General features: G+C 51.9%; 1 protein-coding gene across 1 annotated transcript; it reads right to left on the reverse strand.

Annotated features, from left to right (window-relative positions):
* Positions 1-604: 604 nt before the first annotated feature.
* On the reverse strand, positions 605-24,660 carry LOC116492879 (sodium- and chloride-dependent GABA transporter 2). The gene is made up of 15 exons (XM_032193859.1): positions 24,638-24,660; positions 23,331-23,546; positions 21,304-21,438; positions 20,423-20,563; positions 19,898-19,982; positions 17,554-17,686; positions 14,128-14,262; positions 6,736-6,839; positions 4,566-4,690; positions 4,170-4,282; positions 3,911-4,048; positions 2,835-2,937; positions 2,190-2,290; positions 1,616-1,786; positions 605-1,116 (listed from the first exon to the last, which is right to left on the reverse strand). Exons 2-15 carry the CDS (start codon positions 23,539-23,541, stop codon positions 997-999), a joined length of 1,815 nt encoding a protein of 604 aa, XP_032049750.1. The 5' UTR covers positions 23,542-23,546; positions 24,638-24,660; the 3' UTR covers positions 605-996.
* Positions 24,661-27,538: the final 2,878 nt, after the last annotated feature.

Here is a 27,538-nt window from a genome sequence, read left to right on the forward strand (position 1 = left end):
ACACCATCTAAAACAGCAGCTCTTTGATGCCTGGTGGGTTTGTTTGTTGTTTTTTTTTTTGTTTTTTTTTTTTTTTTTTGTGGAAATGAGGGGCCCTGTTAGCGGCAGTGTTGACATAACATACAGGTCCTGTCTCAGCCATGCAGCCCTTTTTCCATACGCAGGAAAAACAAAATAACTGGCTGCAGAGCACCTCGAAGCCAGTCAGCACAGAAACTGCCTAGACCTGCAGATGCCAGGGGCAGTTTGCCATGGTCCTTCACTTGCGTGAAGAAACGCCAGCCCACACACCTCTCTCAGGCCCCAGTGACTCCCCAGCCAGGTGACTCCTTTGGCTGGGAGCTGGCAGTGGCTCCAGCAGAAGGTGGCATCACGCTCTCCACCTAAGAACCCCAAGCATGCTGCTTACAGAGGCCTCCTAATCAATGTTCCCCGTTTCCCCTCCTACCCTAACCAAGCTTCCTCTTCTCTGGCCATGCTGCTGCACAAACGTGCCAGTGCAACAGAGATGCAGACCAGGACACCCGGCACAGCTGCACTAACAGCCCACCAGGCGTGCCCTAGCAGTGGATGCAGGTCAGACAAAACTGAGACAGAGTGTATCTAGAGGGGAAATACAAGGATTTAATGGAATTAACGGAGAAGCTCCCAAAGTCCAGACCAGAGCCACAGCTTTGAGACTCTCTGGCACTCTCCACTCCATGATCAGTCCTTCCTTTCTGCCTACCAGAAGGCTGGGGATGCTCAGGAACACCACTGGTGCTTGATCTGCCCCTTCAGAGCCCTCTCTAGGGAGAGGATTAAGGTGCATTGCGAACTCCACACAAACCATCTCCATGGCAGCCTCTCCCTCAGCCCTTCAAATCTTCCAGGGAAGGGAGCAGAACCCAGAAATCCCTCTCTCCTCGGTGGGTGAAGAATCCTTGTGTTTTCCGACAGGTAGTAAAGGCTGCACAGAAACCGTCCTGGGGGGAGGGAGGGAGAGCCACACAGGTCCTAGCAGTGAGATTCCAGCTCTGTCAGCATCAGGAGGCTTGATCTGGTGGAGGGAAGGGGCAGTCCTGTGCTCAGCCTGGAAGACAAGTCCTCAAGTGGGCAGGTGAGCTGGCGGAGCCTCTGGAAGGCAAAGGCAAGCATTGAGTATGGCCACAAGGGCAAAAGCTAACCTGGGCCCTCCCCTTCCAGTCATGGTTATCATTCATTCAGCCAGCTATCACAACCCATTCCCGAGCACATGCAGGAGGCAGAGAACAGGCAGGCTTGGGAGTTTCCTTGGAGCAAGACTCCTGGCTGCAGTCAACGGCAGCCTCCAAATTGAGTTGAGGCACTGGAGACCATCTTTGTCCTCACCACCTAATGAGTTTATTCCTAATGGTGGTTGCAGAGAGACAAAAGCAATAAAGTAAGGACACCAAGAGGCAACAGCCAGCTTGGAGCAGCCCTGCAGCCAGGCAGAACTCAATAAAACCAACAGTTTCACTGTAGCAATGAACTCATTCAATTGATTTATTCCAGGCTCCTTACTAATTAACCCACAACACACACAAAGAAAAAACCTTGCAAGGCTGGACTTCACCACGGCAGCACAGCCCTGATCCCAGCGCATCAGCCTCACCTCTCTGAGGGAACCTTTGATGGTGGAGAGCTTGTAGACGATCCAGAGAGGGATGCACACCATGGAGGAGAGGGCCAGCAGCCAGCCCAGGGTGTCCCCCCACCACGGGTACACGTACTTCTTGTTGTAGGTCAGTGGGGTGTATTTGATCAGAGAAAACAAGAAGGTCGCCTGGCAGGGTGGAAGAAACCAAGAGGAGAAGTGCCAGAAAAGCAACTGTTAGCGAAAATATATCTTCCTGGAGGCTCCACACCTGCACAGTTTTATAGTAACAAAGAGCTCCTTGGGACAGCAACAGAGGAGACACCAGTCAAAACAGCTTTGCTAGGGCAGTCCCCATGCACAGCCCCAAGGAGTTCGTCCCAGCAGTAGACACATCTGTCACTGTTCATCTGGGCCCTTCTGCCCATTGCTTTGCCCCACACCCGACCCCAAATGTCACAAACATGTGCAGAAGAACAGGCTACACAACCCTCTACATATATGCACACACCTCCATATATATGTACGTATATCTCAGAGGCACCAGGCTCTGCCCATCTCCCTCCCCATACCTCTTCCCATGGGCTCTCACCATGCAAACTGCTGGAGTGATGAAAAGCCAGCAGTATTTGATGATGGGCCATGGCCGGTAACCGATCATGTCTTCAATGTTATCGTAGAAACGCTCAGCACCTGTAGAAGAAGGGAAGGATGGATGCCTCACTGCCACCAGGAACAAGGGCTGCAGGGTCTGTGTGTCCCAGGGAGGATGGCGAGTGGGGGCCCTGCTTCACCACCATTTGGGAGCTCCCCAGAAGATGAGGCAGTAACCTCAGCATAGCCAAAAACCCTGCTGGGGAGCTCCCTGAGGAAGAGTGTGGCCATCTCTTGTGAATATCAGGACTGAGAGAGGTGGCTCAAAAATGCTGGGGGAATATCAGATGCCTGTACGCACAGGGTGGGAAATCACTTCACAACCAGCTCCACAGCCCCAGGGAAGGAGGGCGTCAAAAGCAGGGGCACGTAGGAACACACTGGGGATATCTGCCAAGCAGATCCCCCAGGGCTTTGCTGTGAGGAAGCCCCCACAGCTGAGTCCATGTTCACCAAAGCACGTGTTTAGAGGGCTGCCTTGCACTGCGAAGCACTTGCCAAGAGGAGTTACGGACCATCACGTTGAGGATGGGGAAAGCAGACTGAGAGAGCAGATCTGGGGGCCCTCCCGGTCCATACTCACCATAGACCCAGGCGATGCAGAGAGTCTCGAAGATGGCCACAAAGAGCAGGCACATGCCACTGGCAGCATAGTAATCAAAGAGCTGGAAGACATACATCCCACCCTGGGAAGGGCCAAGCGGGCAGCGAGGCGAGGTGGGGAGGGAGAGAGGGGAAAGGAGTCAGGCACAGGCCAGGAGCTCCAGCCAGAGCAGGAAACGAACTCAGCATCTTCCCCAGAGCTGCGGGCACCTCCCTCTAACTGGGGCACCGTCTGAGCTGACAGCAAAGCCACATCCCTTGTACCCAAGGCCTGATGGAGACGTGGCAGCCCTAGGAGGCTCCCTGCTGCCAGGAGCCTCTGCAGCCCTTCAGCCCAGGGCAGGACAGGAGAGGGGAAGTGGCCGTCAGAGACTGTGGGGGTATTTTAGGACAAGACAGGTGTTTCCACTACCCAGTGCCACAAACCAGTCTACAGACTGGGCCTGAAGGTTCATCCAGGCACAAGGCTGCAGGTGAAACATTATTCGGGCAAAATTTTGAAAAAGCTGTCCTCTGAACACAGGAGATGCAAATTGTAAAGGGCATCGTGGCAGCACCAACCCCATGATACACAGACTGCCAGGAGGAGTCAAAGGTCTTAGAGCAGAACAGTTTTAACTCTGAGGCAAATAATCACAAGGGGAATATACATGAAAACAGTGTAATAGATACAAGACATGCTCAGTCACACTAGATTTTCCATCCATTTTCCACCTAGGTCTATACAGGAGGGAAGAGAAGGACAAAGGCTCTCCCCGAACCATGCAACAGGCCAAAGCGGTAAAGGTTTGGCTCATATAGAGATAAATCTATAACCAAAATATTGGCTGGCCAGAGCTCCAATTATCAGTCCTGGCAGGAGAGCTGTCAGGGCTGTAACTGGCACAAGGGCTGAGGGCTGGAAGCAAAAATGTGGGGAAGGGCAGGGCAGGGCAGCCTCCCCCAGGCACCAGGCAGCAGGATGGGGCTCACCGGTGAGTATCTGGCCCCAGCATGGACCCCACCACCCGCCAGGCCCCCAGTGAGCACCATGCGGGTGGTCTGAGCCCAAAATACCTCGGTGAGCATCACCAGCCCAACCAGGTAGGAGAGGATGGAGACCAGCAGGATGAGGGTCTCCCGGCGGTTCTTCTTGCGGAAGATGGTGGGGTACATGTCCACGAGGGCTGTGACAAGGCTCTCCACACAGACGAACTGCAGAGAGCAGAGACCCCACCTCTGTCAGCCCATCCCGCACCTCCTCCCCAGCACCCCCTGCACTCCCACCGGCCAAGTTCAATCCCGTCCTGAAGGGACAGTGGCCCTGCGCCTTTACCTGGCTGTCCAGTCCCAGCAAAACTACCATCAGGAAGAAGAAGCAGGCCCAGAGCGGGGAGAAGGGCAGCATGACCACAGCACGAGGGTAGGCGATGAATGCCAGGCCAGGCCCTGCGGGGAGAAGGGCTTCAGAGCAGGCAGTGACACGGCACGGCTGGTGCAGGACCACACGTCCACGAGCCATGCAGAAAACCCAAGCTCCTCACGGCGCAGAGGAGGTCCTGAGGGCAGGAAGGGAACGGAGGCACAGCAAGCCACAGCCACATCACTGCTGTGAGGGCTGGGAGGCCACCAAGATGGGGACGTGAAGTGCAACAACACTCAGCCTGGGGCGAGTACCTGGCCCCAGGGACAACCAGCAGCCCCCCCATGCCCCCACCACGGCCCCACTCACCTGACTCGGCCACCTCGGCGATGGGCACCCCCTGCTCCCCCGCCATGAAGCCCAGGATGGAGAAGATGGCAAAGCCGGCCACGAAGCTGGTGCCGCTGTTGAGGAAGCAGAGGGCCACGCAGTCCCTGGAGGAGGGGGCACAGCATCAGCCGGGGGGCCAGGGGTGACCCACACCCCACCCTGGGCACTGACCCATGAGATAGACTTGCTGCACATCTAAACGCCTAATTTTTTTTCCCTCTCTCTCTTCTGATCCCTCCTGTGGGGGAGAGTGCCAGAGATTATTTCTGTCTGAGAGGGGGGCATTTATTTTTCCTTAATAGATTTCTCAGACCAGTTACAATGTTCTGGGCTCTCAGCGCTACTAGATATCTCCTGGTCCTCGCATTATGAGGAAAAGATGAACAGAGCCATCCAATTTATTTCCTCTGATCTATTCCCTTTTGTCTCTGTTTCATCTCATTCCCATCCATCTACTTGTTAAACTAAACATTGCTTATCTATCCAATTCTTTTTTATGCTCCAGTCTCCCCGGGCCTCCTGTGGCGGCAGCCCTGGGGACAACACTAACATTTGCAGCGTCTTTCCAAAATAGTCTGCACTAAACTGAACACACCCTTCCGGCATTTCATGGCCTACTCTGACTCTGTTAAATGCTACTCTGCGAATCCAGTGTGATTTTCTTTGCCACTCTGTAGATCTTTATCATCTGGGGGGCTTCACGCTCCTCCCTGCACAGGAACTAGAGCTAGTCACGGTCTGCAAACATTTCTGGAGATAAAGCAGAGTTCACACAGAACCCCCACATCACACGTGTAGCTCAGATTATTCCTCCCAAACCACAGCACTTTGCATGGTCAAGGACTGCCCATCACTTAACACCATTTTACACTAACTTGCATTTATTTCACATATTTTTTCTTCCTTCCTAGTGTTCCTTCCCTCTTTCTCCCAGATGTATGTATGAGGTCTTTGCCTCCTTGGAAAAGCATGGGCTGGAAGGTGCTCTCCAGTCACCTGGCAGGTGGGAAGGGGCATCATGCTGGGGAGTGAGACGTGGGAAATGGCCAGAGCAAAAAGGAGACCCCAGATTTTCACCCTAAAGGAAGCTGGGGAGATCTGATGATATCCCTTATCATCCCAGAGAATGAGAAACAGCCCCTGCTCTTTGGTGCCATCTTGGAGATGGCCTCTGTGTGAGCCTCTTTACAACTTTGCTGCTCAGCAGCCCCTCCATGTCACATATCCATACTGGAGATACACATGGACAATGCCCAAGGCCATGCAGCAGGCCAGAGTCAATCTATTCTCTTTTCTCTTCCCACAGCTTTCTCTCTGAGCACTGCACCTGATAGAAGGGACACGAAAAGGAAGAGAGGTCCCAGCCCCGCTGCTGGAGCGGGTGGGTTAACGCCTCCCTACAGCAGGTGTTAACTTCTAAGGCGAAGAGAAAGATGCCAAGCTAGGACCACATGGTGGTTTGCCAGGACCTTCCACAGCAAGGACAACAAATCTGAATTTAAAAGGTGTAGGGAGAACCCAGTACTAAGAGCAATATGGCCAGCAGAGAAAGGGTGAGAAGGGAGGCAGGTCGGTTTTCTGAGCTCTTCCTCTCACACTATTTTTTTGACTGATCCCTGTTCAAGGGCTGCTCAGCATGGGCAGAGCACACAAGAAACAGGAGTCACACCTGCAGGTTTATATACAGACCACAGATAGCATGTAGGCACCCAGAGCACTGATAGCTGTGCAAGACAGTAGGTCCAAATGAACCTTGGGAGGATAAATTGCAAGGTGGAAGGACTCCAGTCTAGAGCCACTTGATCTGACAGCTCTGCTTCAGCACCTATGTAAATAGGGGACATCATGGTGTGGGGTCACAAAGCCAGTTAAGAGGATCTGGCTCTGATGGGTTTTATGCAGTGTGGAAGAGGGAATTTGTCATCTGTGACACAGACAGAAAGTTCCTGGCATTCCCCTTGGGTACAAAGCACAGAGAACTGGATTTGAGGAAAAAACACGTGGAAAAAGTGTCCTTATGCCTTGAGTAGAAATGGAAAGCAAGACACTTCTAAAGGCCAGGAGCCTCCAGCAGCTCACCTCACCGGCCTGTTTGTGCTGATGTTGAGGGAGGGGAAGGCTCAAGGCAGCAGAGCCGTGCTCCAGTTACCTGTAGCAGTTGTTATGGTATTTGTTATAGCTGCCCAGAGCTGTCAGGCATCCCAGACAAATTGCATACGAAAAGAAGATTTGAGTGCCTGCATCCATCCAGACCTGCAAGGGAGATGCAAACACAGGTGAGAAGACAAGGCCAGCACAGAGCGCAGACACTGCACCGATGGGAGGAGGCAGAGCCCCCGGGGCCACCATGAGCAGCAGGAAGATCAGTGCTGGGGTGGTCAGCAATACCCAGCGCTTGGACAAGCCTTTGCTAGGAACAGGCTACACAGTGCCAAGAGTTCCCGTGCTCTGTGAAGCGCCCTGGGGGTGATAAGAGTGCCAAGGGGAAGGGACGCAGCCAGAGCCCTGCAAACCCACGGCACATACAGCTCTTCATCGTCATCTCTGTCTTCCTCAGACAAATCTGAGCTGAAGGAGCCCTCACTGCCAGCAGAGAAAGGGGACACGATTTGGGCAGGCCTGGTCTCCCACTGGGTGGCACAGGTACATGCTGATGGTGGCCCTTTGCTCCAAGACCTAACTTTAAAGGATCCAAAATGTAAAAGCAAATTAACCAGACAGGAGGGGAGTATAAGAAACAGACAGAGTTGTTTGCCCAAGACGGCTCCTAAAAGCAAATACAAGAGTGATGTTAGTGCCATGAAGCCCCTCTGAACTCCACTTCGATCTCTCTGTCAAGAGCATGTCCCGGTGCTCGGAGGCTGACATTTGTCAGTGCCAAATTTGATTCGAAAGCCCTGCTGTGTGCAGTCACTGCTGCAGCCACAGCCACCGTCTTCTGCAGAGAGCAGCAAAAGCAGGAGCCAACAGCGAGGAACGAAGCAGTGACGAAGATTATTAATTAACCCCTCCACTGTCTAACATCTTTCTTCCTGGAGGGTTTATAAAATAGAGATAAGGCAATCATTCAATCAGTGCTGAAGTGCAGCCACCTTCTAGAGACAGGAGGGAAGGCAGTCAGGAAAGGAGAGCAGAAGGAAGTTGTTATGGGGACAAGCTTAATGCGAAGAGTCTCCAGGTGGAGCAGCAGTGCTGGTGAGTCCTCAAACACTTGCCTTGCTCAGGGCCCTAAGACGTCTCCTGAGGAGAGCAGAAGCCAACAGAAAGCACTGCAATGGTTTCAGTGGCTCCAAGTAACACCTGTACCTTGCCATCCATGGCCTCGTGTCCCAAGGGGCAATGGGGTGCATGAGCCAGCAGTGCCAGCAGCTAGGGCAGGCCGGGGAAGCCGCTTTCCCCGGCCGTCCTGCAAGCAGCTTGGGAAACGTTCAGCCCTACCTTCTTCTTGTCAGTCACAGGGAGTCAGATCACGCCTTTGGTTTGTAGAATGGGAAGAGGCAGACAATGAGGTTGGACAGGAACAGTTAGTTCCGGGCACGAGGATTTGGAAAAAGTCATTGATCTCAGTGAATTTTACTTGTTTTAGAGGGGTGGAATAGGGAGGCAGGTTTAGAGACCAAAATGTTAGCTCGTTACTGCATTTCAAAAGCATTGGGAATAAATGGGGCATTTTGTTTTGCTTTTTATAAATAATTCCTAAAGAATCATTGTGCTTGTGGGCAGCCAGGGCATGGCCTTTGCTTTTCTGCTGCTTTTTGGGGCACAGAAACGCACTGATGTGGGCTGGCCCAGCTGACACCTTTGCATCAATAATGTAAGCATCTTTTCATGGGATAGGGCAGAAAGTTTTATTAGGTTTATTTTTTTTTAATTTTATTTTGCTGTTCCTTCCTAGGGCTCTGTGTTTTGTTTTGTTTTCATCAAATTCTAACTTGAATCCCCCTCTCTTGTGGTTTTTTTTTTTTTTTGAAGCCCTTTTAGTTTCATTTGTTGAGTTTACAAGACTTTTGCTGTCAAATGGTGCCCCCCTGCCCTTGCCACAACATCAGACCCAGTTGCCCAGTTTCGAACAGATTTAACAGTGGGCAGAAGCCTCAAAGAAACCAACTACCTATGAATTTCACAGCAACCAGGGAACGGGAAAGACTCAGCATCCCCTCTGAGAGGGAATCTGCAGGGAGGAACAGTCAACCAGTGTTAAATATCAGACAAATCACACAAGCAAGAGACACCAGAGACATCCCAAGGGCAGGAAAAGAAATGGTGCTTTACCAGACATGGGAGAAGTCAAATACCAAGACAGCGAGCTTCATTAGCTCTGTAGCTCATGGAGAGGCTGCTTTCTACAGCCAGCAATGCCCCTGACGTGTGGCAGAGACCAGCCTGGGGTCTGCAGGCTCCTGCTCTGCTGCCTGCTCCTTCCAACACAACACCCCCGGGGTGCATATCCGAGGGGATATCTGTGGGGAGTGCGGGGCCTGCCTCAGCACTTGTTCCCACCTGAGGCAAGGCAGCACATGAACCAGTGTAAATAAAGCTAAATGTGGCTTGTGGAGCTTATGGTCCATAACCAGCATAACCGTGAACACCAGCCTAGGCTGTATGCAGTTTTATTTCCTATTTTAAGAGGCCACTGAGGCTCCTGGGCCAAAGACCAGCCACCTTTCCCTCCTTCCCAGCCCCTTGGCAGTTCCTAAATTCCTTGAGGGCTGAGAGGCTCCACCAGGACTGATGCCATGGGTGCTCCTGACCCACCTGTGATGGAGCTGAGCAGCACAATGCAGGACCTGGGGTTGGAAGAGCCCCCAGCCCACCTCTCATCCAGCCTCCTCCTCAAGCTCCTCATGAGAAGCACGGCTCTCCTCCCAGCCCTGCAGGCTCACGGGGGCCATACACAGCAGCCACCCCTGGAAACAACAGCCCAAATCTTCCCTCCCCAAGCTGTGCTCAGTCCCCTCCCTGCTGTGTCTCAGAGAAATGCTAATTTCAGTCCTTCCAGGACCCCCCCCCTCCATCCCACACTGCTGATCAGCATCCTCTCATTATTTTAATATTCCCACTCTGACTGAAGGGGTTTGATGGGGTCACAGGGGGCTCTTTCTTTCCCCTGCAGAAAATCTTGCTGCTGTTCTCTGACCGCCGCTCCCGAAGCAACTGGAGAAGCTCGCCCCATGGTTCAGATTTCACCAGCACATTGGTGGCCTGGGTATTTTGATGTGGTTGCTGTCTGCAGTTTTCTAAGCCATCCAGTTTATTTAATTCATAATTCAATTTCCTTGAACATGTTGTTTACTCCAGTCTGTAATAACCTCCTACTCTCTGTTTTTAAGCAAAGCCTTCACACCTGAGCTGCAGTTATCCAAGGTAGTTATGGCCTATCAGAGGACATTTTCCTTCCTCCCTTAATTTTCTCAGCAATATTCACTTTATTATATGTGCTAGAATTTAATAGCCCCCCTGTTCTGAGACAGATCCTTCCTCAGGAAGACCTCAAAGCACTTACAGATAATAACACAGACCATTGCAGAGCAAAATCCTGCTGAAGCCCAGTGCCAAGCTGCCCCCATCGGGGACTCAGCACAGAGCACGCCCAGGGCCAAAGCCAGGTAAGCCTCCACCTGCAGCACATTGAGCACCTCTTCCCAGATTATTGCCTTCCTCTGTCCTCCAGGACTGGCACGTGAGCACTCAGGGTCCCCACGACACACCACCAGCCTGCCTCGACCTCCTGCACCCACCCTGCCGACCGACTTTTTGCACCCAGGGGAGCTCCCCCACTGCTGGGCTTCCTTTAAACACTGCAAGAAAACACAACAGGTTGTGGTTCATCCCAAAAAGCACAGCTGCCCACCCTGGGGGGTGCAGCGGGGCGAGGGATGCTCCTGGCCCCCAGGCTTTGTGGCTCTGCCCGAAGACAAACACGCTGCCTTCAGAAAGGGGATGTGGGGGGCCAGCAGCAGCACGGCATGGGTGTGCAGAGCTGAGTTAAAGGCTTGCTGGGAAAGGAAACAAATAAGGGGAACAAATAATATTTAGCAGGCCCACAGTCGCCTTCCCCTCTTGCTGGGAAGCAGCGGCTCTCACTGGCAGAGGAGCAGCAGCAGGAGGGGGCTGAATTGGAAGGGGTTTGGGGACTCTGACCCCTTCCCATGGCTGGGGGGCCCACGATCAAGCAGTCCTTGGCCCTGCCGCTGCCTCCTGGCCCCAGGGGCCACAGGGGAAGTGGCTCTGTAAAGATTGCTCCGTCATTACATTACACACAGGCTTTCTGAAGCTCTCAGGGTAAAGCACAAGCACACGCAGCAAGACAGCGTGTTTTCTGGAAATTGCAGGGGGAAAACAAGAGTGGGAGTTCCTGGGCATGTTGTGAGAAGCACTCGCTGTTTGTGCAGAGAGGGAGATGCTCAGGGGCTGGGGAATTTTACCCCTTCATTCTCACTCACCAAACACAATGAGATTTAGCCAAAAACACTTGTGACTGATACCAGAGCAAAACGAGACCATTATATTTCTTCTCTTTCAAGCAAGCCCAAGCACACTGCCAGCACTTTCTGCACCAAGCCCATCAGCTCTCCCCCCAAGCCTGTCCATAACACTGGTGTCTGGTCATGGTACAAAAGCATCGAGCGATGGCCAGCCTGCGAGCGCTGGAGAAAAAACTGCTCCAATGACAAGTTTCTCACACTTAACGCTTATTTTTAGTCTGAATTCCTCTCATTTCAGCCTCCTGCTAGTGGATCACGCTGTGCATCTCCCTCCATAATCACATCAGGAAGTCCCCGGTGTTATCTCACTGAAATAAACAATTGATAAAATTGCCACAAGGCTCCTTGTGAAGGGCAGAGCGAGCAAATGTGGAAATGGTGAAAAATCCCAAGACCCCCCTTTCTGTTAAACCACAGCCTGAACTATGAAAAACGTAGGAAGTTTCTGGAGCTCCAAAAATGCAGTCAGGGAGGGGGAAAAAGATTTGGGCTTAGTCATTGGCTAGCATACTAACACAAAAATACTAGATGTTATGCAACTTAAATATATATATATATATGAGGTTGCTTTTTTTTTTATTATTTTTTTTGGGGGGGGGGATTTTAATTTTGCGACATACCGTTCAAAATCAATTTTCTCTCCGGTGGTTTTGCTGTTATCTGCTTGTATTTCAGCAGAATTGGATTCCAATATGCAAAACTTCTGGTTAGCAGGTTCTCCATATAATCCGCTCTTCCTATACATCAAATATTTTGCATCTGATGTTTTAATTACAAACGTTTTATAAAGTGAGAAGATGAAGGTGCGGGAAGATTTAGGGAGTTTCAGACTTTATGGCCAGCAGAGACCATTATCAATCAGCTCTCCTGCGCAGGATTTCACACTTCTGTCCAAGGTCATTGGGCAGGTGATAAGCAATGATTTCCACACACTGACACTTCATCATATCTCAGCTCCTTCTCCCCTAGTAGAACCTGCTAAATAATTCATCCCCTCTTTTGACATATGTTTTCATATACTTTTAAGGAGTTACCCTTTTGTCCCCTTGTGCATCGTTCGCCCTTCGCTTAAACCTCCCCTTAAGACTCCTTATCACAAGGCTCAGATCGAAGAGCTTATTTTGCTTATTTTTATTTTTATTTCCCACCTCCAACACCCCTCCCCAGGAACTGCAGAACCTTGCCTTTTTCCAGGACTGCGGGTAAACAACCACAGCCTGCTGCCTTGTGGGCACAAATCAATTATCATCGACTTGGCCCAGGCTCGTGCCGCCCTTGCACGGTGCACACGCGGGGCACTCACCCTTACCTTCCCTCCCCGATGGGGGAACAAAGGAGAAACCACAAGCTGTGCTACCTGGCTTGGTAAGACAAATAAACCACAGTATATGAAGGCAACCACTGCTACTGAATCCACCTTTTCTTCCCCAGAAACAAAGCACTGGTCAGGGAATGATGGCATCTGTGGTGTGTCGGGGAGGAGGGAGCAGAGCTCGTGTGCTGAGGGGTCACAGCACAACCACATCCACCCAGGCTGGAAGGAAGCCGTGTTTCCAAAGGTCAGGCTGTAACTGGGACAGAGCAGCAGCAGACCACGCCGTGCCCGGAGGGGTTCAGTGCTGTCCCCTGGGGGACGCAGCCACAAAGACCACGGGGCTTTGTGTAATCTGGGGAGCACCACTCGAGAATGGCATCTCGGCGCAGAAAGCCCTCATACAACATCAATACAAAGGGAGCCACACACACAGTGCTACCACTGGCCTGTCCTCGTGCTCCTGGGTGTTTTGGAAAAGCCCCTTCCAACCGTGCTGCACTTTCCCAGAAAGGAAGGGCTGTCCTACCCACCTCCTCCCCACGGGCAAGGGGAGACAGCGCGAGGGAAGCCAGCACTGCAAAATTAAGCTTTTCAGCCACTGCTCAGGCACACAGCTGGCCAGAGAGCGACTGCCAGAAAGCTGAGCAGGAGCTCTGAGCACTGCACAAATGACACAAAGCAGACCACCTTCAGCTGCAAAGCGGAAACTGGCGCTTAGCTCCCCAGATGGGACGCCCTACGTCAAGCTGGATCACCCGGAGCCGCACCGCACCAGTGGCACCAGCAAGGCCAGGGGTGCCCAGCAGCCCTGGCACACCCCCACCCCAGGGACCCTCCTGTGCACCTCACATCAGGCAGGGCAGGGTCAGCTGGAGATGCCCCTGCTTGCAAAATTAACACCGAAGGCAGCAGCGGGGTGAGAGCAGGAAGAGTTAACAGGGTTACGAGGGGTTTTGCTGGCCTATTTTCCAGGCAGGCACCCTTTAATCTCCTTTGGAAACACCTTCGCACAAAGGCTGGTACAGCAGCTCAGCTGGAGCCAGGATTTAACGTGGAAGAACTTGTCCCAAAGAGATTAACAGCAGCGGTCGGGTGCCGACCCTCTGTTTCTGCAGGCAGCAATTTCTTGATGGGGACGGGGAGGCGAGGAGGGCAGCCAGGCCCCAAGGGTGCACAGAGCCATCCTCCTCCTCTTCCTCCTCCTCTTCCCCATGTGCCACAGTGCTGCAGCAGCACAGGGGTCTCCTCAAGAAATGGGGGGTTCAGCTGGAACTGCTCTCACAGAGGGGTTAATCTGCCACCTCTGCCCATGCCCCTGGGTAGTTCAGACCCAGCTCAGGCTAGAAAATACAGGAAAGGGAGAGGTGAAGGCTGAGGGTGAGGGAGCATGGGGACCCACAGTATCTACCCATATCTCAGCTCTGCCTTATGCCCAGCAGGGTGAAAGAGGAAACAGACAGAACAAACTGGAAGAAAAAGAGCGAGAAGGCGTTGGTTAGGCACTGGAACAGGTTGCCCAGGGAGGTGGTGGAGTCACCGGCCCTGGGGGTGTTCAAGGAGAGGTTGGACATGGTGCTTGGGGACAGGGTTAGTGGGTGACACTGGTGGTTGGCCCTGATGATCCTGGAGGTCTTTTCCAACCTTAATGATTGATTCTATGAAAAGGAAAAAGAGGTGAAGAGGACAGCCCCAGGCATCCATGCAAGCACAGCTCAGCCGTTTGGCTCCCCACAGTCCTTACCTGGGGGTCCCCGAGGCGACTGAGGTCTGGATAAAGGTAAAAGAGGATTCCCTGGGATGCCCCAGGCAGGGTGACTCCCCGGATCAGCAGAACCACCAGCATGAGGTACGGGAACGTGGCCGTGAAGTACACCACCTGGGAGGAGGACGAGAGGACAGGTGTGAGCGCACCAAGCGCCTTGCTTTAGCCTGCAGTGGGAAGAAATACATTTTTGAATGTGCCCAGGAAACCTGGGTCGTGGCATGGTGCTTCTGGAGCCAGAGAAGACCTTTCTAGTCCTAGGAGAGACACAGAGCATGAGCTAGGCTATCAGCAGCCTGTCACCAGAGCAGCTCCACCGAAGGCAGCAGCAATCCCTGTGTGCATCAGCAAAGGAGCTGCACGCCCCCACCCTGATTACAGGGCTGAGTCACACACACAGAACATAAACGTAACCTCCTGTTTGGGGACAAATGAGGTGTTTTCAGGACTACTCAGGCTAATTGCTGTAGTGTGCTACAACACCGCACTGCGGCCTGTTTCCCACACAGTTAAAACCAAAGCTGAGGGCTGGTGTGGCCTCACCAGCAATTTGGGTAGTGTCATTAATGTCTCTGCTTGGCCACCACACCTTCAAGACTGATTGACCACCGTGCAAACACTAGTTGAGTTTGTTGTATCACACTGGGGCAACAAAGAAACGCTGCTCCTTCAGTTTTTTCCTGTGTGGATGTGCAGAGCAAGGTTTTGCCTTCGCCGTAATGCTACCCAACAGCTCTTTTCTCAGCTTTGGCAGTTACACACCAAAGAGCTAAAGCACATCTCTAGAGGAGCTGCAATGTGTGATGCTGTGAAATGATCTGTTCCTCATGCCTGCCCATCCATCCAGAACGAGCCGTTCCCAAATCCTCCTAAAGCCCACCACGCCATAGTGGTGGTGGCAGTCTGTCGCTGCTACAGCAGTTTCTGCAGCAGCAGAGGTACTGCCAGCAATGGGAGGGTGATTTGCCTGGACAACACGATTAGGTTTATCCTGGATAATCCTCATGGATCCAAGTGGTGAATCAAAACGAGATTCTTCTGGACCCACCCTGATATACTCCATCTGAGTAAAGCATCCAAAGCACCTGACACTGCAATGGGTCTAAGCTGAAATACAGACTTGGTGACTCAGGTTTGTGATGTAGAAGGACAGAAGGATTTGAGAGATCCCACCCTTGAAAAAACAATTTACTAGGTTATCACCTCAGCCTACAGCCCCAATATCTCCATGCACTTCATGTGTCTTGCTGCATATATCACAGCAGTCTTGGGGAATGCCACAGAGAGAGGTGAAAAACACCTCCTTGCTGGGGCTCATGATTGCCTGAGACGTCTGTGTGAGCAGCTCCATCCCTGTCCCTCTGAATCTGCATCCTGGACATTGAAGGAGCCCAGGGACATCATCCTTCAACACCAGCAAATGCCATTACTCATTTCAATCTCAAAGTTTCAAGAAGACTCTGATTTAGAGCTTCTCAGTGACAGTTAATCAAATCTACAGGTCCTGAGAGTTTAACAGTCATCCCTGTACTTGCCACACAACCGAATTATTGCTTTGGGATATGGCAGGATGAAAGTCTAATCTTTCTCAGCTTGTGAAAGCAAGATTAAAAGCAAAAATCTTAAAGACAACCCATTGACTTTGAACCTTCGTGCATATTCCTCCAGGATGGCAGGCTGCACGTTCTCAGATGGATCTCTACATCACAGCAGTTTCAGGGACTCTGTGCACAACCTGGTTGTTCTCTGGTGCACGGTTCAGATCTTGGTAATGCCCCGTGTGCCTGCAAGAACTCGCGTGTTAAGCTCGTCACTCAACAGTCACTCACATCTGCAGAGACCAGCATCCTGAATTTGGAGAATGTTTTCTTGGATGGAGAGTGCCAAACTTCTATCTAACAACACGAACATCTGGATCCAATGAGATATTACTCACTGCTTGGCTCAGATCCAATCTTTTTATTTCTTGGGCATTGTTAGCACTAGCTACATCACCAGGAACCTTGCCGGGATCAGTGTGATCATTCTGTCACATGCTGGTCAGCAACATCCAGGGTTTTATTTGAACCTGATCCACATGCCCCGGCAAAGTGATTCCATCTGTGACAACCTCCTGCATCTGCGAGTGCTCCCCGGGGAGATGCAGTCCCTGCATCTGAGGATGCAAACCACTGCAGGACTGTTCTGTCCAGGGCAATGTCAGTTCAGGGGCTGATAGACCAGTGGGCAGTGATTCTCCACTATAAGAAGAAGGGTTCTGCTTTCCAGGTGGTAAGATCTCATCATCACTTGTCCTTTTAGCTAAGAAGTGCTTGCATTTTACATAGAACTTGTATCTAAAATAGATTGAATTTGTTCTCAGCACTTCCCACACTATGTTTGCTGTATCTTAGTATCATATTTGCTGTTATTATACTGCCTCTGCTTTCTTTTACTAGGCCACCACAGCAAGCAGTTGCTCTTTTCTTCTAATTTTACTCCATGGAAACCAGAAAACATCATCTCTGCAAGCTGCTTGATTTCCCCTTCATGTTTCATAATTCCAGACCATTCTGGAAGTAGGAGAAACTGCTAACATCCATGCCATCAACTTGATGGAAATGGATGCGGCAACAATTTATATCCCATCACACATGCCATGTTGTTTGAAGCACACTGAGAAGACACCATGTAGATAACAGACCAAGCCTTTTCACTTCCATCTGCTCTTGCTGGCTGGGAATGGGTCAGGAGGCAGTAGTAGAAACTAAGTAATGGTGTCAGTGCAAATAACAGTGGCACATGCTGCAACAGAGGGAGAAGACAGGGATGGGGCAGCTTGGGATGGAGCTGTATCATCACACCAACCCTTCCTAGGAGAATTTGGAGAAATATCTCTGTGGTGACCAGAGTGAGTAAAAAAAGGAGACTCTTGCTGGGGAATATGAGCAAATATAGCAAGAGTTGGGACCAACAAAAAGACAAAAAGAATATCCCCGTGATGCTGAGGCAGAGAGGGCTTTGAGATCACCAGTGTTACTTTCGTAACTATCTAATGAATTTGAAGATTTTCCATCTGCACCTGCCAGCAGAGGCAAAAACCACACTGCTTGTTCATGCTGTGGCAGAAGGGAAGGGAATGTGCAGCCATCCACTATGCAGAAAGACAGCAAGTTCTCCTGGGCCTCAGATGGAGAGGGATCAGGTGGGAGGTAATCTTGGAAGTTAATGCTCTGAGAAGCCTCCCACCTCTGTCTAGCACTCCCATCCTTTCTAGCACAGAGCCTGGTGCTGCACAGTGAGCACTGCAGGGTCCTGCTGCCTCAGAAAGGCATTTTCAGGACTTGCCTAAACACACAAGAAGCAGGTGGGTCAAACACCCCAGCTGTGATCAAAGGAGGAGCTCAACGTGAGCCAAGCACTCACCTTGCCTGTGGACTTGACCCCTTTCCAGATGCAGAAGTAGCAGATGATCCACGCCAGCAGCAGACACAGAGCCAGCTCCCAGCGCAGGCTGCCCACATGCTGGATGCCATCGGAAATCTTCAGCACTCTCCTCCTGCACAGAGGGAAGGAAAACAGCACCTGAGTGTCACCAGAGATGGCCACCAGTGTTCCCAGCACCATATCTCACTCACCCCACCACCAGAGCACCTGACAGCTCAGGGGAGGAGGGATGTTTTACAAACAAGGCCTAGCTCTGAGCTGCAAGCCACAGAGGTGTCAAACAGCACCCCACACGCAGACTGCTACTGCAGTACCACCAGCCTGATTCTGCACTTACTCCGGCGCTGGCCTGTTGGGTTAGACATTTCTACTCCCTTTATCTGAGAGTGATACCATGGTGCAGTCCTGAACCTGAGACAGGCAGAGAGGGACCTGCTGGAGCCCCAGCAGCTGCATGTGGAGCATGCTCACAAGCCTGCCCTGCTGTAAAAGGCTGCAATTATCCCAAAATAAAGGCTACATTCCTGGAGAACCACAGTCTAAGATGGTAAGAAGAGGATAAGAAGGGAATCGCAAGAAATCATGCTGTTCCTCTGAGTATTTTGTTGTTATCTCGCTCTTTCCCTGCTTCTAAGCACGTGGACTATGTAACCTTTGGGGAAGGATGCTAACAGACCATAACTAACTGGACACTGTACTGCAGCCAGAAGCATGCCATCACCCCAGTGGCAGGTCAGTGCATCTCAGGGAAACCCTTGCCTCCTCCACCCCTGCCCAAGGAGGGCAGGAACAGACGCTGCATCAAAAGGGACAGACAGTGGAAATTTCCAGTCCTGTGTGCTGGTTCCCCAGAAACACAGGGATGCTCACAGAAGACCAACTTTTCCAGCTGCCAGTCTCAGGAGGAGCAGTCTGAGGCAGGCCAGCATCTAACTGCATGCAAGCAGGTTGAAAGAAAAAATACAAGTGCACTGTAGGAGAAAAGAAAAATCCCATCTATGGAAGGAATTACCATAAGCTCATTAGGAGCAGTGTATGTACCCAGCGCCTTGCAGTCTGTAACGATCACTGCTCATGGGCAGATGCAAGAACAGGGCTTTGCCCTGTGCTGCCCCAGGGATGCCACAGTGTGCAGAGCCCTCTGCCAGCCTCAGCTCACGAGGGAAATTCGTGGTGGCAGCAGAGGCTGCCTTCTTGGTCTGTCAGCCAGGACTCGGAGCTGGGCAGTGCCCATTCTCCCAGGAGATGCTGAGCATCATCAGAGATCGCACGCCTGCAGCCTATGCCTTTGTGCCAGAAATCAAGCTACTCTGTGCTTTGGGCTAACCAACGCACAAAGGAAAAAGACAACGAAAAGGAGGGAGCGAATATCACCATGATGTGAGCTGAACCCAGCACTCAAGTTTGATTTCGGTGAGCTTCTCCCCTCAGTATAGCTATCATATTAGACAGTGAAGTAAAAGCATCACCTCTTTTTCTATTTTTGAGATGAAGATTAGCCTGCATACAAAAGTCACCATCCACCATGACACAGTCTCCTGGGAACATGCTGGTACAACACAGGAGCATAGATCCAAAGGAAAGAGATCACCCACTGCATCACCAGCATGGGCTCCTGCAATACTTCACAGGGTTTTAAGGTCTCCTCTTAAACAGGTGAATACTCTAAAGCTTACAAAGCTTACAGACAAAGACCCAACAGAGAGCTGCTTCATGGTGGATCACCACAGATCGCACCACACTCACAGATGTGTTCTTGTGTCCTGAGCGTGGTTACAGTGGATGTAGCCAACAGGTAGGTCAAGGGCTGCACACACAGAGTGCTTAGACAGAATGAGAGCAGTAGATAATCCAGCAGACACATAAACCATACCCAAGCCACAGGGCAATGGTCACCATATCCTGAGGTAGTAACTCTAATTTTAATGAGGTTTGCACCCTGGGTAAGCCTGATCCACAGTTTGGGGATGAGGAAGATAAAGCAATTCACCTACACTGCTGGAGGAAATGTCTGTACAAGGGAGTTCACGGGTGGAATTGAGGAACATGAGAGGAAGCAGAGAGAGAAGCAACACAAACAGAGGAGGAATAAGGGAGAAGAAGAAATGTCAAGGCCCAAAGGAAGTAAAGCAACAGCGAGGTAAAGTTTTTTACAGAGTCAGCTGGCCATCACCAAGGCCTGTGAGAATGAGGAGCCCAAAAAGTCCAGGGGGATAGCAATAAGGCATAAGGGCAGGACAAGTCAGCTGGCTGAGGCATGCCAGCACAGCCCCAGACAACCACGTCTCGGAGGGAAGAGGAGTACAGGCCGTGCTTTACTTACTCCCAGAACTCGATGACCGGCGAGGTGGCGTTTTCGCGGGTCACGTTGAGGGTCGAGTTCGCCCTCTGGAGCTCCATGCAGTTCCCTGCGGGAGAGGCCCGGGGAGAGAGGGGGCGTGAGTAGCAGTGACTGGAGAACCGGAGGAAACCGCTCCCTGTCCATCCACAGGGTCAACACCCAGTGACATTGACTCAGAGACAAATTTTGTACTGTCCCACTGATGCACCAAAGGAGTCCCCTCCAGGGCAAGAAACCTAGGACAATTAAGAAGATGACATTTAATTTTTCCTTCCAGCAGGCATGGTAAGCCATCCCTGGGTTTGTAGCTAACACACAGCACAGGATGATGGAAGGAAGGAAGGAGGACGACACCCTCAGTGGCTGCAGCCTCATCCCCAAAAGCACCATCAGGACTGTGGTCACTGGGGGCTCCCCACCCCTACAGGCAGCGGTGCGACCCGAGCTGGGGTTTCATGGGCTCAGCAGTGCCTGGACCCAGGGGAGCAGCAGGGCCTCCGCACCCACCTGTGTTCCACTCATGGTTGCAGCTGCCCCAGGGGAGGTCGATGGTGAAGGAGCTGAAGAGATAGAACAGGGCCCAGGCCAGCACGACGATGTAGTAGAAGTTCAGAAGCACTACGATGACCTGCGAGGCGTAGCCAATTCCTGCGGAGAGGAGGCCCCCAGAGGGGGTGAACCACTTGTTGAAGACCAGGCTCCACCAAGGGGTCAGCACCTCGCCACCCAGCTTGTCCCCCACTGTGCTCGCTCAGAGCTTCATCTCTGCTCTGCATGGTGAGTGCTGCTGGAGGAACACCAGCACATCAACCACCCGAGGTGTCAGTCCCCCCCAAAATCCCACCATCTACACAGGTGCTTTAACCCAACCTGCACCAGCAGATGGGCTTGGAGGGCAGCTGAGGTGGGATGAATACACAAAACCACTGGCTGGTAGGCAGCTCCTGGGGCCTTAATCTACAAGGTTTTGGTACAGGGAATTCAGGCAACTGGGACTTTTCAGTCCTGAGAAATCATGGAAAGTGACTTGAGAGTGGATGATTGTGCTGAAATAGTGGTAGAAGTGGATCTGACAGTTAATGACAGCTAACACCTTTCACCACTAACGTTTTAAGCCCTCCACAAACTCAGGGAAATGACATAGCATCTTAGAAAGATAACAGTATATTTCAGGTTCTGCATAACTGCCAGGAGCATTTTCATCATTAGAGCTAGGAGGAATTTTTATTGGGTGCAAAGCTCCCAGCCAGAGCCTGACATGAAGAAGGAAGCTGGGATCAACTTTTCTGGCTTAATTTTGGGAAGGGCTGGGATTCACAAGGATGGGCAGAAGATGAGCACAGAGCCCCCATGGGTCCCCAGGGTCGCCCCAGTCTCACCCCACTCACCTTCAAAGAGGGGACAAATCCTGCGCCAGGCTGTCACCCCTCCCTGGCTGGTGTACTGCCCCAGCGCCGTCTCCAGGAAGAAGACGGGGATCCCGCAGGTGAAGAGGAAGATGAGGTAGGGGATGAAGAAGGCACCTGGCAGATTCAAGCAGCATACAAGAGAAATAAGGCCTGGATGTCAACACCAGGACAAAATGTGTCAGGCATTTGGTTACTCCAGGGTTAGTGTTCAATGCAGTAACAGCTTTCACCCTGCAGGGCCTGAGGGACATCCCCATGAGCTGCTTGATGATCCCAGGTTCATTAATACCCCGTGGAAATTGCTCAAGCCTTGCCTTTCCCTCACTTAGTCCTTTTCCAAGACAGTGAGATATTAACTGGCTCTTGGGTCAGGCTGGTGGGAGTACAGGAGAAATAACAATTCTGGAGCAGAAGTAAACTCAAAATCCAAGATTTTTCATTAAGAAGCTTGGCTGGTATGGATGAATGTGGAGAAGGCTCTTTGGGGCCAGAAGTCCCACCCTATGCTCACGCCGTCAGGAAACAGAGCCACAGCCCTCCCCTTCTGCAAAAAAAGTGACCCAAAAAGTGCACAGAGAGAGCTTCCTGGCAGCACCATGAAAGCGGTGCCTTTTTCCCAGAGGGACGTGGTGGGACATTGTGGCAGGGACCCCAATGCCCGTGGAAGGTGTGCCGAGTGTCGCCCCAGCCCCTTCCCCTTCCCCTGCGGCGCCAGCAGCCGCACCACCAGACAGGCTTCCCCAGTATTTCCCAATCGGCCGGGCCAGCCTGCCCAGGGAAGGCCTGACCCTGTCATGGGAGGCAAAAGCAAGCACGAACGAGAGTGAAAATAACTTTTTTTTTTTTACTGTTTGTTGTTTTTTTGTTTGTTTGTTTTGTTTTTCCCACCACTATACAGGACCTTGGTATCTCACACGGAGTACTAAATATGTAAGACTCTTTGCTATATGGAAATATCCCTCAAGAAAGACAAGGTGACAGGCTGCCCCTATTTACATAACTCAGATTTTGCAGATCTCTTTTGTGGAGAGCCCGGCGCATTGAGCCAAGCAAAGCACAAGCTGAGGAGAGTTATCACCACTGCCTGCAAACGCTTCAGCAAAAGTCACTGGGAGCTGCATGGTAACACTGGTGACAGGCTGGTCACAGCTGCCCTGAAACTGGAAATTAAATAAAGGCCCCTCACTTTTATTTAAGCACCAGAGAAGCAAGTGGCTAGACCAGCCTTCCCCAAGGAGCACAGAACCAAACCAGGTTTTAAAAACCTGGCAGCCTTTAAAATCAATCTCGATGCACTATGAGGGATCTGGTGCCAGGACGGGGCTGGGCTCTGGAGGCAGGGCAGAGCTCCTGCTGCTGCCTGGCCTCACTTCACCTCACTGCCCCAAGAACTGCTGCCCTCTGTGCCCCAGTCTCGTGCATCCTTCCCCTGCCTCACAGGATGAAAACTTTGCCCGAGACTTCAAACTCCTCGTTGCCTCTGCCACTTCACGGGGCTTTGCCTCAGGCCCATTTTGAGGGGAAAAAAAAGGCTGAGAAACCTCTTTTCTGTCCAAGCAATCCCGAGCTGCCTTTCGAAAGGGAATGAAATTCCCAAGCACCTGGTGAAAAGCAACACGCACCAGGCAAAGCACAGCGTGAAAGTAGCTAAACAGCGGCTAATCCTCTTTTATGCCACCGGCATGAAAGCAGTTTAGTGAGGCCCATGAGACTGCCCCCAGCTCCAGCTAACGCCGGGGGATTTCAGCCCTGGTCCCCAGTGCCCGCCAGCTCCCAGCCAAGTGCCGCTTCCCCCAGCCCTGCCCTTCCGGAGAGCCCAATTAGCAATTAATCACCAAACGGGGAGAGCAGCTCCCTCCCCACCTGCCACCGAACCGAGCTTGAGAAAAACTTTGGGCTTTCATTTTTCTCTCCTAAAAGGGTGCCTCAAGCTAAAAGAAAATGTGCACTGGGGCTGGGCAGGGATGTCACCGGGGAGATGCTGGTGGCACCAGGGCTGCACTCACCTCCGCCGTTCTTGTAGCAGAGGTAGGGGAAGCGCCAGACGTTTCCCAGGCCGATGATCTCCCCAGCCACCGACAGGACGTACTCCAGCTTGTTGTTCCACTGCCCTCGCTCCAGGGTCTGGTCCTTCTCCTCTTCCTTCTCCTTTTCCACACCAGGCCGTGTGGGCACCGTTTCGCCATTGCTAACGGCGCCAGGGACTCTGTAATCCATCCCACCTTCAGGAGGAGTTTCCTTTGTTATGCTCATAACAAGCCATGCAACGAGGCCAAAACCCGAGCTATGGAAGGCCAGAGAGGGGAGAGGACACGCACAGACACCCATGTGCCGAACCCTTACTCGGCTGTTTGTAATGATTCCTGCTAGAAGGAGGGCACCAAGGCCACGTGTGAGCTTTGGCTGTGCCAGTCCTTAAAAAGCCATTCCCAGTTTCATTATTTTTAAATGACCCATCTCAAAATGCTTGTGGAAGCACATCCTTCTACAGAAGCTCCCACTGCAGCACGCACCGGGAAACAGCATTGGGGCTGGAGTGGGGTGAGAGAAGGGATTAAATACATAAAGAGATGTTTTATAAGGACTTCTCTCACCTGTTGCTGTTTACTAAGGTCTGGTGTTACAGACTGTATGGTGAAAGCTGGAAAGGACACAAAAGTCTTGGATATGGGAAAGGGGCAAACTGAAATAGGAGGGAAGAAGCTTTTGCTGTCAGTGATGGCAGCTGTTAGGAGCAATCTCCCCAGCTCTGCGGCTGCCATTTAGGAGGCTGGGGGTGTTTGGGCCTGTTCCTTGCGGGCAGGATGCCCTCCTGCCTGCAGAGCCCTGGGGGCAAAGGGCGACCCAACCAAACCCCATCCCACAGCTGGGAGCGCCGAAGACCCTCGTGCCCCGGAGGGAGCCTTCCTCTGCGTGGTGCCTGCCGCTGACCCTCGCACTCTGAGCTTGAGCCCATCGAGCTCAGCCTACGGTGGGAAACTTTGGCCATTCATTCACACCAGGAGAGCAGGAAAAGGCACCGGCAGCAAAGGACACTCTTCCCCCATCCGGGGAGGGGAAAAAAAGTAAAAAGAAAAACAGGCAAAGCAGCACTTTGACCCCCTCCCTCCCTCCCTGCCCCTGCGTAGCCCCCTGCAAAGCCCTCGGGGAGGTGGAGAGGAGCAAGAAGCACTGGCAGGAGTTTGACAGCAGCGGATCGGGAGGAACCGTGGGTGCTGGAAAATGATTAAACGAGCAGAAAGCGTGCGGTGACCTCTCATCCAGCGCGGGCCCAGGGGTGGGCGCGGGGGGCGGGTGGGCGCGCAGCGGTTACCTGGCGGACGGGGCCGGCGGGGCGCGAGCTGGCGGGAGAGGCGAAGGCAGGACCCAAAGGTGCTGGCGATTTAAAGCGTGGAAAGGGAAAAAATTCAGCCCTGGTGTAATCCTAGACTTCGCCCAACCCACATTCCTTCCCCCACCCCCCAGGGCCGGACAAAAACCTACACATGACTGATTTCATGGCCAGGGCGAAGGGGCTCTTTCCCCCTGCCTGCCCGCAGCTCTTGCTGGGGCCGCCCGTCCCTCGCCCTCCCTGCTGGCCGGTGGCTTTTTGGCTGCTGCAGGGTCACACGTGGCCGTGCTGCTCCCCATCGCTGGCCACAGAAGCACGGGAGCACCCAAGGGAGCCAAAACCAAGGGCTGAGGTAAGAGCCGAAACCCCATTTAACGGGGTCTCTCCTGGGAGAAGGGGACGTGGGCAGGGGGCAGCGCCCAGCCGCACATCGCCCCAGCAGCCAGAGCCAAGCAGCAGCTGGAAAACCATGCACGAGGATAAAAACCAGCCCTGGTGGTGCACAGGGCTGCAACATCAGCAGGAAGGAGGTCTTGGTACCGCTGCCGGTCGTTATCTGAAGGCATTACGGCCGTGCTTGGGGGCCATAAATAAGGCAAACAGAGCTGGATTTTGTTCACAGAAGGCATGCTACAGCTGTGATGGTCCAAGGATGTAAGTGAGACACGGCTTTAAAATATTTTTATTACATCTGCTGCTGAATATCTGGGGCAAGAGAGGAAAAAAGTATCATCTTTTTGGGTTCAGAGTCAGGCCTGCAAAGCAGCAGCAGAGCCTGGGCTGTAGGCGTGTAGGGTTATTAGGTAAAGGAGAGGAATAGTGCAGCCACACCACATTAATCTATGGTGGGCCCACATCCACACGGCACTGGACTTCCCACGGGAAGAAATAGGGAAAGGGAACAAGGAACAGGACTGGATCCAGCCAAGGGGTGAGCACATACACCACAACTCCTCATCGTGGGGAGAGAAGGATGAGATAGGGAGGGAGGCAACGGGGGTCTAGGAAACAAGGACATAGCAGAGGAGGTGGATGCATCACTCACTACATCTCATAGAGCAGCAACTTACGGCACCAGATGAAATTGAGAGTTAAAACAAAAGGACACACTTCTCCACACAAAAACACAGGTACGCTGCATAATGGATGAAATGCAGTACCCGTGGCTCTTGCCACAGGCACAGCACTCAGAAAGTGACCAGGGAAATTCACACAGGACTCTGCTGCTGCAGCGATTTAAGCAGATGGGCCAAATAAAAAAACAGCTCTAGTCCTCAACCCAGAGGTTGCTGGAAAACGGGGAAAACACCGCAGAGGGGAGTTAATGCTGGAGGGAGAGGATGGGAGAACATCTGTGGAAAGGAAGCCGTCTGCCAGTCAATAGCATAGTTGTTAAACAGTAAGGGTAAGGCTACGTGGATTAAAAAATGAAAGCAAAGCCAAATAATGCCTTGCCTTGTGCAACAGATTTGCATAAAAAAGAGAGGAAAGTGAATAAGGGAACATGTCTCAAACCTCTAGTAGGCACCAGCATCACTGCACAAATATCCCTGGATAACAGTGATAACTACAGTGCACCACTGACAATGTTCTTATCAACAATTCAAACAGAAAACAAACTAATTAGCAGGCACTAATGGACTATGATAGGAAACGGTGTAATCAGTAAGAAACTATTTAACTTCTGCCTGGTCAGATAGGACTGCGCTGAAAGCAACAATAAGTTTAAAAAGAAAACGAGTGTTCAGCAGAAACATAAGCAGCCAAGAGAAGTGCTAAATCTATGAGTGTAAAAGAAAGCCAGAAAATCCTGAATAAAGTGAATTTAAGTAAAATCTCCCTTTACAAGTCTTCTGCAGAGAAACAGGAAAAAGTCTGTATGGTTGTGGGAGATGTTACTTGAGAGAGCTGAGAGCTTACAAAATAATTGTATCTTTTTACCAAAGATGAGAAGAGGACCAACACATATCACAAAGGATCGTTTAAGACTACAGAAAAAGATGAGTTCAATACACATTTTTAAAATTGCAGAAGGCAGAGAAACTGGGGGGGGGGGGGGGGCTTTAATCAGTCTGTCAGAGGCAATGAAAATCCAAAGGGAAAAATGCAAAGGATGAAATCCATCTAGCTGTCTGAGATTCTGCACCCATACAGATATCTAAGCCAAAAGCAGAAGAACTAGGACAAGCAGCATTAAAAGCTTAGGAAATTTGCTAGAAACGATTAAGAGATAGGGAATGAAGTGAGCCTTTGAGGAGGGGACCGGCCTAGCTGAGGTGCATGCATTTCTGCAGCCAGCAGAGCTCCGGGCACTGATGAGGGGACAAGAGGAGGGGAACACCCCAGCCCACCAAAAGACCATCAGGGGAGCCCCACTGCTGCCCAGTTGTCCCCAAGGTGCAGGAGCTGCTGGCCCCATGGACTAGCCGAGATCCCAAAGCGGAGGCCCCCAGCCCCACCTCCCCCTCTGCTTCCCCTCCACGTGGGGCCACTTTGCCCAGCGCCCCAGCGCCCCGTAATCTCGAGAGCCACCCCCCTGCTTCCAGGAACACGATTTGCCGTTGTGTTATCTGGGAACCAAAGGCCAGAGCAAATACGATGCCTTTCCTCTATCTGATAACCACCGGGCCACCGGCCTCTTCAGCCTGGAAACGTTATTAGGCTGAAGTGGAAACGGCTGTATAGAAAGCCCAGCTCGCACGAGTACGCGCACACAGGGATAATAGAGACTGATACTGCAGAGAAAGAAGCCGAAATAAGCACAAAGGATTGATTCCTGCTTCAGCCGGCTTCAGAGAAAGGTTCGTGTAGATTGAAATAGCCATGGCAGAAGCCAGAAGTCATCACAAAGAGCCTGTGGGTCCTTTGGTGAGGGAAAACACT

The sequence above is a fragment of the Aythya fuligula genome, chromosome 1 (assembly GCF_009819795.1).
Source record: "Aythya fuligula isolate bAytFul2 chromosome 1, bAytFul2.pri, whole genome shotgun sequence".
Classification (NCBI taxonomy): domain Eukaryota; kingdom Metazoa; phylum Chordata; class Aves; order Anseriformes; family Anatidae; genus Aythya; species Aythya fuligula.